General features: G+C 55.5%; 3 protein-coding genes across 3 annotated transcripts; 1 reads left to right on the forward strand and 2 right to left on the reverse strand.

The window, feature by feature from the left end:
* Positions 1–2,875: 2,875 nt before the first annotated feature.
* J4E88_008979 (uncharacterized protein) lies at positions 2,876–5,164 on the reverse strand (the record flags this gene model as incomplete). The annotated part of the gene is made up of 1 exon (XM_049402586.1): positions 2,876–5,164. One exon carries the CDS (start codon positions 5,162–5,164, stop codon positions 2,876–2,878), a length of 2,289 nt encoding a protein of 762 aa, XP_049251823.1.
* Positions 5,165–6,360: 1,196 nt separating this feature from the next.
* J4E88_008980 (uncharacterized protein) lies at positions 6,361–7,801 on the reverse strand (the record flags this gene model as incomplete). Its single annotated transcript, XM_049402587.1, has 3 exons — positions 6,361–7,328; positions 7,379–7,718; positions 7,769–7,801. 3 exons carry the CDS (start codon positions 7,799–7,801, stop codon positions 6,361–6,363), a joined length of 1,341 nt encoding a protein of 446 aa, XP_049251824.1.
* An 840-nt stretch (positions 7,802–8,641) lies between these two features.
* J4E88_008981 (uncharacterized protein) lies at positions 8,642–9,306 on the forward strand (the record flags this gene model as incomplete). Its single annotated transcript, XM_049402588.1, is given in 3 exon segments — positions 8,642–8,646; positions 8,665–9,231; positions 9,294–9,306. 3 exon segments carry the CDS (start codon positions 8,642–8,644, stop codon positions 9,304–9,306), a joined length of 585 nt encoding a protein of 194 aa, XP_049251825.1.
* Positions 9,307–12,748: the final 3,442 nt, after the last annotated feature.

A 12,748-nucleotide genomic window follows, 5' to 3' on the forward strand; every position in this document is an offset into this window, starting at 1 on the left:
CGTCGGCCAAGTATCTCCAGTGTCCCAGGCGTCGGACGGGGTGTCTTCCCGTGCGTTCCATCCGGCACTGGAGGAGTTGGTCTCGAAAACAGGCTCGGCGTTCCAGGTAACATGGGTCCCTGCTCTACTTCGTGGAGGTCGTTCGCCCCAGCCAGGCTGTGACTTAGCCCAGTTTGAACCGTGTTCGCTCTGGTGATCGCGCGAGGAGAAAACCGGCTGCTCTATGTGTTGATGTGGTTGTGTTGGGGCATCGAATGGAGATTCAGGCCACGCTCCTGGTGGCTGACTTGCAGACTTTGCATCAAAATGTGTTTCCTTGTACTTCGCCTGTCCTTCTGATTGTGTGTCCATTCGTCGCGACTCTTCCACTCCTTGCTTGACTGCTGTCGTAAGAAGACTGTTCAACCACATTGGATCCACAGTAGGAGGTTGCACCGCTTTGACATGAGGAGGATGCGTGTTATATGGTTCTCCGTCGCGCGGGATAGGACCGCTGCCGTACTGAAAACCTGACGGAGGAAGGTCGTTGGTGCGCCGCGCCCCCGGACTGATAGGCTCTGAGTATCTGGAATGTGGCCGCGAGTGGTTTACAATAGCCGCCGGAGGGAAGAGCTCCTGAGCTCCGTATGTAGTGCGATGAGTTCTCGATGTCGAGCCTTGCGGGCTACGTACCGTTTCGGCATATGGCGAGCGATAAGACGGGAGAGGCGGTGGTGGACCATGGCTATTGCCAAAGTTGCTGAAGAATGGCCCTCTATCATCGTACATAGACCTCTCGTTAGATGGCGATGAGCTATCATCTACGCCGAACCGGTGATCTGGGAAGTCTCCTGCTCCATCAAAATTCATCGTTGAGGCAGATTTGGCATTGCGCGTACCGGCGCATCGTAGAACGACGACTTCTATGCAGCCTATGTTGTCGAGAACGTTTGGCGAACAAACATTCGGTGCATCGTCCGCTGAAGCTGCGCACAGTTAGCAGACTGCGGTTCTATGAAGTCCTCGCAACACATACCAATGTTGAGTTTATCAAAAGCCCACTCCCTCGCAATCATCGACCCATCTTTTTGCCTCTCTTCCTTCTGCCTTACGCGAAAGTCGACAAGAGAGCGACTATCGGAAGGCTTCCGTAGCTTCAAATCCTGCCTATTGCGGTTGCACTGATAAACGCCGTCGACGTAGACGAAGATGGCGACGCCCGGAGCGATGAACTTATTGGAGGTGAGGTGAATGGAGAAAGACTGTGGCTTGCTGGGTACGGGGACGAAGGTTTCTACGAAACCGTCGCCGTATATGGTGCCGAACTCTCGCAGTGCTTGTTGACTCCCGGATAGCTCGATGGCGCAATTGAGGTCCTTTAGTGAAGGCATGGTGGGATTGGCCTTCAGGACAGTTGTCGTAAGATCGCAGTAGGACGAAGAATTGCCTGGGATGGGTAGCAGAGGTGCTAAGCTGTGGACGTGGTGTGTAAAGTGAGCGCTGGTTGTCACAGCGACCGACGAGAGGTGAAGCGGTGTCGGAAGCTCGAAGAAAACCAGTTGACTCTGCACTCAGCCCGGGGATTACCGCGTGCAGACCCCTCGCATTATCTTCAGATGGACTTCTTGAAGAGGAAGACAGGAATTGATGTGCGAACTGTCTTAGGTGAAAGAACTTGCCATATATTTTACTTACAGACACCACGATGATGCGACATCGGCGCCCGATTACTCTACGAACACCCTACCTTCACGTTCCTCAGGCCACCGCATATAGCCATGAAAAAACGTAGCTTAAATTCACGCGTGATCGAAGTGGTTCCGGAAGGCGCGCGGTTTCGTTGGCTGCGGACCCTGTGCCCTTTGCTGATGCCGTCAAACATGGACATGTCGTCGTGTACATATACAGTGCTGATATGTTCGGCATTTGCAGAATGTGCACGGAAAAGGAGTAGGAAATTGAAGAGCATCAGTTCATTTGTTGTTTGTGGTGATTGACGGGTGGAGAGAGAAACGTCGGATGAGGATGCGATGGCGGAAGTCGCGCCGGTCAAACGGGCAGGCACGACTATCAGCCCGATTGCTGCCCAAGCTGTGCTTGTGCGCAGTGCATCAGTTTTATCGACTTGCATCAAGACCAAAGTCACCAACACAATCACCAACCAAAAGTGCAAGCGTAGTTATACATCTTCAACTTTCAATTTCCTCCCTTCCACACACCCATCATCAGGTATGAAGGAAGAGACTTTGCTTGCTAGCTAGCTACGCTCGGGATATCAACAGAGGAAAAGCCCAACCTATTCACAGCCTTTAGTAATCCCGAAATCCCTTTTTCTTGACCAAACAATGGAAAAGCAGCCGTGACCCAGATAGAGAGAAATGACACTTGTCTTCCAACGTCAGAGATGAGAGAGCTTTCCTCTTTGCCAACCCTAGCCTAGCCCAGCCCAGGTACACCAGTACCGGTAAATTAGACTTTACGTACACATGAACTTCTTCGAGAGTCCAATCAAGATAAGGAAAAGGAAAGGAAATGGCGGCCCATGGGCACACCGCACAAACGCACAATGGTATAAACAAAGGAAACGAATGGAAAACCGAACCCGGAGAGACGAAAAAAGGAAAGGTAGGTGGTACATCGACATGTCGAAGGTATTCGATCAAAAAGGCGGTGGTCCAAAACAGGTAATGTCGCTGAAGCGCGGGGTGGCCAAAGTAAAGAGTAAGAGCGGCCAAGCCTATGCGCCGGGCAAAGGTGATTTCGTTAATATGGGGTATTCGAAAGGCAAAATGTTTTGACCTCCAAAGCATTTGCTTAAACCCAGACGCCGTGCGCGAGAAGAGATTGTGAAAGGAAAGGTTCGTGGACACATGTACAAGGCGAGATGGTGGTGGGATCAAGCCATAGGAGGGAGAGGTTCAGCCGCGCTCTTCTTGCGGCCAAAGATGGTGCGAGTCCTGCTTTTGTCGCGGGCCTTCTTGTCTTTGGAGTGGTCTTTGGTGGTGGAACGACCTGATCGGACAGAGCGCTCATCCGAGGTGGTGGAGCCGTCGTCCATGTATTTGTCTTTGTAGATCCAGCTGTTGCCCACCATGCTGACGCCCTTGGCTTCGGCTGCGCGATAGAACTTGGCTGCCTTCTTCATGTTCTTCTTGCAGCCGACGCCTTCGGCATAGCAGTAGCCGGCTTCGACAAGAGCATCGGCGTCGCCCCAGTTTCCAGCGATCTCGTAGCATCGCAGTGCGAGGGACTTGTCTTGAGGAGCACCCCAGCCGTTTCCGTAGCATTTGCCAAGCTCGTAGATAGCTACAGCGTATTGAGCGCGGTGGCGCTTCTTCTTGGTGAGGTCGGTCGGCTGCCCGTGCTTGGATTGGTCCTCGTCGTCGGCTACTTCCAGCTGACCGGAGTCAACGGCGCGGCGTAGCCATTGCAATGCTTCGGACTTGTTCTCACGCATGCCCCAGCCGTGACGGCAAGCGAGGCCATACCAAAACATGGCTTCTGGAAGACCAGCGCGAGCTGCGAGTCGAAGGTGGTAGGTGGACTTGAGTAGTTCACCAGCTTCGTGAAGCTCCAGTCCCATGTCGCAGTGCTGCTGCGCTGTGACTTCTCCAACAGACCCGGCTGTCCGCGCGCGGATCGTGCTGTTGCTGGATGTGAGGGACGGGGTACCGTGGTCGAAGGAGGCATCCCGCCTGGCTTGTGGCTGTTGCTGGCGTGTTTGGTCGAAAGAACGAGGCGGTGATTCGGGTGAAGGAGGTCGTGCCTGAGTCTGGTTAGGCTGGCCTCCAGGCTGGTCCCATTTGATCTCGCGTTTGAAAAAGTCCTCAATGCCGACAGACTTGCGGTCGACGGCCCTGCCGCGAGGAAGGTTGAACCTGGTGTATGTGTAGGACGGGGCTGGGTTGTTGCCGAACTCGCCGGACCGGCGGAAGTCCTCGCTTACCATGCTGACGGGAGTGTGGACCTGCTCGTTGGCGTAGTGAGCAGTAGGGAGATCGTTAGAGTCCTGTCGGCGGAGCTGGTCGTCGAAAGAGGGCCTCATGTTCACGCTCTCCTCAGACGGCTGTCGCGAGGGTCCAGCATCTGACCTTACGTCCAAGGACGGACGTACGCTCTGCCGGCTTGTGGGGCGTGAGAAGTTGGGTCTTGAGAAGTTGTAGGCAGGGCGCGGGAGACTGCCGCCATCGACCGAGTAGTTGGACGCAGCTGAGGGTGATCGGGGAATCATGGTAGGACCAGTGGCAGGCGTAAATGGAGACTGGGCTCTCGACAGGCTGGAGCTAGGAGACAGGTTGCGCGTCTGGTGCAGGGAGTCGTAGGATCCGCTGAGAGACATGTCCTCGACATCGTCGTATGTGCCAGCGGCAGAGCGGATGCTCGGTGAGCGGTTCGAGTGCAGGGAGCTGGACGAGCGCGGTGGGAGCAGGTTGGAGCGCGGTGCCGAGCGGGGCTGCGATTGTTGCGAGTGCTGGGAATGCTGCGAGTCGCCAGAGCGCTTCCTCTGCGGGCTGAGGAACATGTGGGAGGTAGGAGCGGCCGGGAGATGGGGACTGACGGGCGTGGCCTCGCGCAGTCCGATGTGCGGCTCTACCGAATCGGGGGAGCGCGACCTGGGGATGTCGAAGTAGCTCTGGGGAGGCGTCGCAGGACTGGCTTCGGCGATGGTGGCCATGGGGCTCTGCAGCGGCCCAATGGCGTACTGGGGCTCGGGCTCGTCCATGCCAAACTGCGGGTAGTAGGACTGGTGTCGCTTGTCCGACGATATCTCCTGGCGGGGCGAGGCCTCGGGGCGCGGGGAGCGGACGGGGCCTGCATCTTCGTTGGGCGAGTTGACGGTCGAGTTGGAGAGCGACGAGAAGTAGCCGCCGCGGTTGCCGAACTCGTTCTGGATAGTGAGGGGCGCGAGGCGACTGAGGCGGCGGCCTGTCTTGTCCTGCTGCTCGAAGCGCTTCGCGAGCAGGCGGCCCTGGAGGGCGAGGGCGTCCAGAGGGGAGAGGGCGGGCGGCGCTTCGCCAGTGCGCGGGCTGGGCAGGTCGGAGCCGAGGGACAGATTGCTCATGCTGGCGCTGGCGAGGTTTCCGAGGCCGAGGTGGTTGGAGGTGAGCGAGTTGGCGGTGGTGGGAGGGTCGAAGGACTGAGAGCGGAAGTCGAGGCCGCCCGGGCGTTGGGTGCGGTTTGCCATGGTGAAGGAAGTGGCAGGCGGGCTAGGGGTTCATGGAATGTGCGGCGGAAGATTGATGACGCTGGGCCGTCATGCGCGCGACCGGGCAAAAGAAGCCGTCGAAGCCGCCTGGAGGGATGAATGCGGGAGACACGGGGCTGAGCAGCGCGTGCGGGAAAAGCAGCCGTGATAAGAGCGGTGGGTGCTATGGGGGGTATTTTGGGAGGGCGTGGATGCAATCGGCACCATGAAGAATGAAAGCAGCGCGAAGGAGCGGATACGACAGCAAGCGTCGAGAGATCAGTGATGGACTGCAGGCCCTGAGCAGTGTCTGGGGCGTCGCGATGTTCTATGCTGCCTCGCGTGCAAGAATAGCTAAACCTACACCTCCTGAAACCTCAGGTGGGCCGGGGATGCTCCCTGCTCGCCAATAGGGTCCGCTACCACCAGTCGGCCCTGCATCGCGACGACGTTGACCCACCGCGCCGTCGCCCTGACACGCAGCCACTCGATGCACGCATGCACACTCATCTCTCGCGCGCTGACAATGCCATTGCTTTTCACATCTCCATGCTCCCAGCTACCAAACTCTCATTTCCTTCACCCACTTGCTATCGTGTACACCATCGCCTCCAGCTGCCTCCATTACATACCTCCCCCAGTGCCGTTTCACTAGTCTATCCGCACGCCATCCGTATTCCCCTCTCGGCCTGCCTCCGTTTCGGGCGCTGGCCGTCAATAGGGTGGCACATGCTTCGCGTCACTTCATTTGCTCATGGCACTTGTGGAGCGGAACATGTTCCAGACTTTTGCTCATTTAACTGCTGCCCGTCCTGCGAACCACTGTTCCTGCAACGCTTCACGTCAAGAGCGCGCTGTTTCTGCCTATATCGCCGTGACTATATACCGCTCGTCGACTGGATTCTCTGCGTGCCTGCAAATCTAACCATGCAGGGAACATTCGCTGAGACCCGTGCCGGCAAGGGGCTCAGGGTCTTTTACGTGATGCCATCGGCCACTACGCTCGCCCTGCGTGCCCGTCCTTGGGCCAATACACCATCTCAATCTCGTGATCTTGCAGCGCCGGGCGCGATCTTCAGGTCACGCCGATGCCACGCACTCCCGCAGGCACAGTCCGTCTATGACGTTGCGCATCGTGATCATCTTAGTGATTCTCCACATCGTCGAGTTGTTGTCTAGGTTCTGGGGTCCGTCGTCTAGGCGATCGCATCGATCCTCTCCCACGACTGCAGTTGCACGCTATCCTCTAGCTTCGGCTCCGACGCTGTGTCCAGGGACACACGTTTTAACCCCATCATCCACCCAACAATCCCAGCCGGTACCCAATTGCCCACCAGATCGTATGTCACACTACCACGTCCGACGCGCCATACCTTCCTTGGCCGCTTCTGCGTGAGTGCATCGAACACACCGTTGTGCAATTCCCGAAGACTTGAGCCGCTGTGGTTTAATAACCCCCGGTTCTGCGCAACACGCGTCTGCGCTTCAAAGTTATTGGCATACAGCGCTCTGGTAGTTGCTGGCCAAGCGTGTGGGCTCCCAAGCCCTCTGGTCTGGAGATGATGTTTCGGACCCACGTTTGTGAGATCGAAAGTCCCCAGATGAAATTGCAAAACTTCAATGCCAAGGGTTCCCAGTTCCGCCCTGAGTGATGCCAGGAACCCCTCGAGTGCGCTCACGATCGCAGTCTCTACGCTATGAAATGGCGGCCGTAGTGACGCAATGATGCTGGGCGTAAGCATTAGGACCCTGGATTTGAACTCACAGACTGTCGGCAGCAGCGCTTGGGTCACGGCGATGGTGTTGAGCACTTTGGCATTCAGCGCGTCTGACCAAAGCTCGGGGGTCACCGTCTCTACAGGCCCGGTAGGGTAGATGAGGTCTGGCACCAGTATGACACCGCTAAGATTGAGGTTGTGCGGGCTCGTCCCCGGGACAGCGACGTGCGGTTTCACAAGGAGCTCGTTGAAGTTCTGAATGGCCTGTTTTGTGCCCATCGTGTCCACAACATCCAAGTGCAGCGGCCGCACGTCTGCCCTTGATTCGCTGAGTACCTGCTGCTCTTCGTCCATGGTCGAGCACACAATGTATACAATGAAGCCGCGTCGTTCGAGGTCAAGGGCTAGCGATCGGACGATGGGCGAGTTGGGTGGTCCGGCAAGAACTGTTGGTGTTAGTCAGAGCCACTGCTTCGCGCCTTCCTCAAGCACTCACCAACGACCTCCGTCCTTGCCCCGTTGCTCGCTCGCCGCACTCTTCGCTTGCGGTTGTATTTCTTCTGTTCTCTCCATACCAGGAAACTTCCAGTGCCGACAAAGGCGATGACGGCTGCCGTCAGAGCCCGATTTCGCGACACCCAGTCTTGCAGGCGATGCAGGTAGGCACCAGTGATGGGATGCGGGGGCGGCGGTGGCGGGCGTGGTCGAGCGCGTTCTGGCAGCCAGCCTTCAGGAAGGCTCTTCTTGATGTATCCGGCGACATGCGCAAAATGCGCATCAGTGGCGTCCCATATCGATCCCGTGAAGTTGCGGACGTCTTTCGTGTACTCGGAGAGCTTCACCCACGTCAGCGAGGCGCAGAGTCAAAGTCCGTTGTCTTACTCACCACGCCCAGAATCTGCTGGTCGTCGTTTGACATGTCTTAGAGAAGCGATATATTAGTGAATCATACGACTTGACAGCGTGCGATGCTCCCAGGTTCAAAGTCTTTGACAGCTGAGTGTGACGACTCCGCCAGTCCACTACGTCAGGCACTGACTCGCGGAACGGGATCCGCACACGCTCGCACGTGAGAGGCACAACCGGCCTCTGAGCTGTTGCGCCACTCTCTCGGTCAAGTCTAACATTAGCATCAGATCTTCCCACAAAATATGCGCGCTTGCTGACCCTGCAGACGATCGCCCTTTACCTTGTTTACAATAGCAGCGAGTTATTACTCTGTCTGAGTGAAGTCGTATAATCAACGACCTGGCCTTGCCATCGTCAAGCAGCAAAGGCCGCGTGAAGTGCTTACGTGGCTGGCCTCGTCCTTCGCCTCTTTCTTCAATCTTTCTTTACTTTTCACTTTCCTTCACGGCTCTGCCACCAGGTTCCTATATCTTCTGTGCAAAGTTGGCCACGCGTATATCCGATCCACTGAGTCATTTACTGCAACTCGCAACTACACCAAGTTGATCTACCACGCAACGCGCACGTATCCTCTCACACAACCCAACCATGAAAGAGATCGACGCACATTTCGATGCCTACGAGCATCTGAAGCATCTGCCTAGGGAGAAAGAGGCGTTGCACATGCTTCGCAAGGCAGCTTCCATGGTGAAGCCGATTATGAGGAAGCGCGGCTGGAAAGTCAGAACACTGTGCGAGTTCCTACCCGAATCGGCTCGACTACTAGGTAAGAAAGCAAAAGTCATGATGACGGAAAGGTTCTAACTTTCAAGGTCTTAATGTCAATCGCACAGAAAGGATTCTCGTGCGCATGAGGTATCACTATGATGCCAGGCAATTTCTACCCTTTGAAGAAATCATGGACACATTACTACACGAACTTTGCCACATCGTATTTGGCCCCCACGACGGCAACTTCCACAACCTCTGGAATGAGCTCCGCGACGAACACCAGACCCTTCTCATGAAAGGCTACACTGGCGAAGGCTTCCTGGGACAAGGCAAGAAACTAGGTGGCCAACGAGTCCCACTTGATGAGATGCGCCGCAATGCCAGGAAGGCCGCTGAAAAGCGACACGCCGCATCTAAACCCAGTAACGGAGGACATCGCTTAGGCGGATCACGCCCTGTACAACGTGGCGTCGATATGCGCAAGGTCATCGCCGATGCAGCGTCACGTAGAATCAGCATCACCGACGGCTGCGCGAGCGGGACTGCAAACGCAGGAACATTGGTCGACCAACAAGCCCAAAATGGATTCCGAACGACTGCAGAACAAGACGACGCAAATGACTGGGCCATCGCGCAAGCCCTGCAAGATCTCATGTACCAAGAGGAAATGCAGAGGTTAGGTGCGCCAACAGGAAACGGCGGTCTAGCCTGGGATCCAGAGAACGGGTTGTCCGTCGACAATTACCCTGCTCAACCTCCCCGTCCATCAGGAAGCGATACTGCACAACCAGGAGGGTACTATGATAAAAATGGTGTCCAACTTAATGACGAACGCGACTCAGGTTGGAAATCGAACGGGAAGGGGGGCTATTACATGCCTGAACATCCAGAGAATGAACCGTCAAAGAAAGCTCGGCCTATACGCAGCATGACACAAACACCACAAGAAAGACCCATATCCCGACTCGTCACCCAACCATCATCACGGCCTTCGAATCCCAAATCCTCTTCTTCCTCACGAACACCATCAAAACCCCATCCCCACGGGGAAGACCAACGACGAAACAAGACTCTCCCTCCAACACCCCTCCCCTCATCAACACCTGATCCTCCTCCGCAACCTCAACCCCTCCCTCCATCCCAACCTCTCCAAACCCCACACATCCCTCCCCCAAACCACTGGTCCTGTCCCACCTGCACCCTCGACAACCCCCTCGCCCACCTCGCCTGCTCCATCTGCACCACCGAACAACCACCCCAACCCATCCCCGAGCACCGGCGCTTTGCCTCTTCTTCCTCTTCTTCCTCCATACCCAACTTGCCCCGGCCGCCCCCTAGAACGGATCTGAGGTCAAAGCGGGGAGGCGAGGTGACGACGCCGTTTGAACCTGCGAGGGGGAGGTTGGGCTGGAATTGTTTGGTTTGTGGGACGTTTATGGAGAGGGAGTGGTGGGTTTGTAGTTGTTGTGGGAGTATGAAGGCGGAAAGTTAAGAAGGTGGAGGGGTGGAGGGGTGGTGGTGGATTAATCTTTTTGGTCTTGTTTCTCTCTTTTCTTCTGTTTTGGTTTTGGATAGGGCGGGAGGAGGTGTCTTGTGAGGAGTTCTACGTATATATACCCGCGCCGGGAAGCGCATGATGAAAGTTTGATAGGTGTTGGTTCTTGAAGGTCTTGCTAGCTAGACACCTACACTAGGACGGGCGGGGAGGCGGAGGAGAGGTGGAGGTAGTCGCTCGTTACTTAGTAAAGGTACACGATCGCTACCTAATGCTACATCCTCAACGTTGTATTCACAAACATGCCGTCCGACTCAGTCTGCGGGACTATAGTCTCTAAGGGTGGGTGGGGGAGGCGGCGGGGCGGAGGAGGGGAGGAGGTGGAGGTCTTGATGGTTGCTAGTTAGAGATGCAAAACCTCTTCGCTATCTTACATGTTGAACGTAGTAGTAACGAACAGGGGTGGGTGGGGGAGGCGGAGGGGAGGCGGCGGGGCGGAGGTGGAGGGCTCGCTCGTTGCACAGTAGAGGTACGAGAGCGTTTAGTCAACGTCACATCTTGAACGTGGTAGTAACAAACATTCCCTCCGACTCAGTCTGTACCTCTATCTTCTCCGTCCCCCATGGCGCCTCACGGGGCGGGCTCTCTGGTATTGGAACCGGTGGCGTCTGGGCTCTTTCTACAGACTCTTCTCCCGACGCCAATTGTTGTTGCCGTTTCCTCTCTTTGTAATACTCGTCTTGATGTGCATCATATCTTGCTAGCATCTCGAGTAGAAGCCTTCGGCACTTTGCGCGCTGGAAGTAGCGCAAATCGGGCCAGTGGCATTGTCGATAAATAGCCCTAGCTTCCTGGTGTCGCGTTAATCCATCCAGTCTTGTAGACATTCGGTGAGAATAGGACAAGCGAGGGGAGGTGGGGGGAGACAAAGTGTATGGTAGAATCGTGTAAACTCACTTTTGCCCATGACATGAAGGTATCGGAGGCGTATATCTTATCATCTCGAGCTTCCTATATTGTCCAGTGATCAAAAGGGTGTGGCAGCGGTATCATCTGGAGCGATATCAGGTCTTCATACAAGCCGTCGAAATAGGCAACCGCAGGCACGGGTCGAGACGAACGCCATTCTTCGTCTTCCGGGACTTCCTCTGGTGGCCTCGTAATGTACGGGCCACGAGCAGTCAATTCACCTAAGATGAAACGCTGAGTCAAAAACGAAGACAAGCTGCAGACTAGGACTGATGCCGACTGTCTATCTTTGTCGTCGTCATATTACTTACCACTGTTGGTATCCAGCATCCACCACGTTCCCAGAGAGCTTCCCTCCAGAGGAACCGACAGTGGGATGATACCCTCGGGTATCCTTGAATCTTCAATCGGCCACATTCCCGTCATATCAGCATCTTCGAGCTTGTAATCTTCCTCGGGATAGTAAAAAAGGTGCGGGTAGTAATTAAGTGTGGTTGTGTCTGGAAAGACGGGCCTATCGTTGCTGTGACAAAATGGTACGTGGCGGATGAAGTCGATCATTCGATCGTTGAAGCCGAGTCGACGGAGCTTCGAAAGCGGAATGCTCTTGTCGGAGCGCCCTCCTTTTCGAGCGTATCCGATGTCTGCCGGTTTGATCGATACTGTCTTTGAAAGGAGTTTGTAGTATCGGGTGATGCTTGCTACTATTGCGTCGCGGTCGTAACTAGAGCCTGCGCTTGCGCTCTGCGATGTAGCTATTTCGGCCGACATGGTAACGACGGTCCAGATCTTGTGCTCAGAGATGATATCGCAAAAGTCATTCAATCAGGCTCTTGGCACGGCTTCTCTTCGATGTTCACGAGAGGCAATGCGTTACTCCTCGCTGCTGAATGTTACTGCTGTCGGAAATCGTCGCACGTAATTACGGCTTCATAACTGCTCAGGTGGACTAGAAAGTCGGGCGGTCGGCATCGCAGAGAGTACTGAATTTCGGATTGCTATCGCGAAAAGGAGATGCACGTGCAAGCGACGCGGCGTGGTGAGACGGATTAGGCATGGCGTTGCCCCCGCCTGCCTCCAAGCTTCTTGGACCTGGTCACGGTCGTTCCTACGCGGACGCATCGCTCACGAGGAGGCGTTTACGACTTTAGCTCGATTTTTGCCTGTGCTCGTCACCGAAGCTGCGTTGTGGTAGGCGGAATTATTGCCATCTGGCATCAAGACGACAAGACGACAAGCTACCGTTAACCACCGGATGAACTGCGGCTCTATGGCCACGTGATCGGACCTTCGCCGAAAACCTATCTGTCTCCGGATGCCATGATCGACCCGGTGGCCCAACTTTTCGAAGGCGACTCTGCGAGATTCGATGGTCGCAGCCACCACATGTTTAGTGTGAAAGAAACACAGCGTTGCCACCTCATATTGCTTCGCCCGGAGCGCGCTCCAGGGTGTAGATGACGAATCGACGGTACGGGTCGAGAAAGACATGGCCGATCTGCTCGTTTACATATACGCACTAGGCAAACAGCCTAAAACAGATGCTAGTGCCCATCACGAACAGGCACGAACGAATGGTTAAGGAAAGGTAGACGGAAAAACCAAGATGGCCGTTACCCCAGATAGATTGCATTGTCTACTAACCCCGGTCAACGAACATTTTCCCCAGCTTTCGGCTCCACACGACGGGCTTGGTGGAATCAGGTAAAAAACGACTATATAAGAACGAGTAGTCCGCAGCAGGAACTCGGTAGCTACCGTTGTCAAGCACCTACCACCACA

The sequence above is a fragment of the Alternaria novae-zelandiae genome (assembly GCF_023758075.1).
Source record: "Alternaria novae-zelandiae strain BMP 2774 chromosome Unknown scaffold_21, whole genome shotgun sequence".
In the NCBI taxonomy this organism is placed as follows: Eukaryota; Fungi; Ascomycota; class Dothideomycetes; order Pleosporales; family Pleosporaceae; genus Alternaria; species Alternaria novae-zelandiae.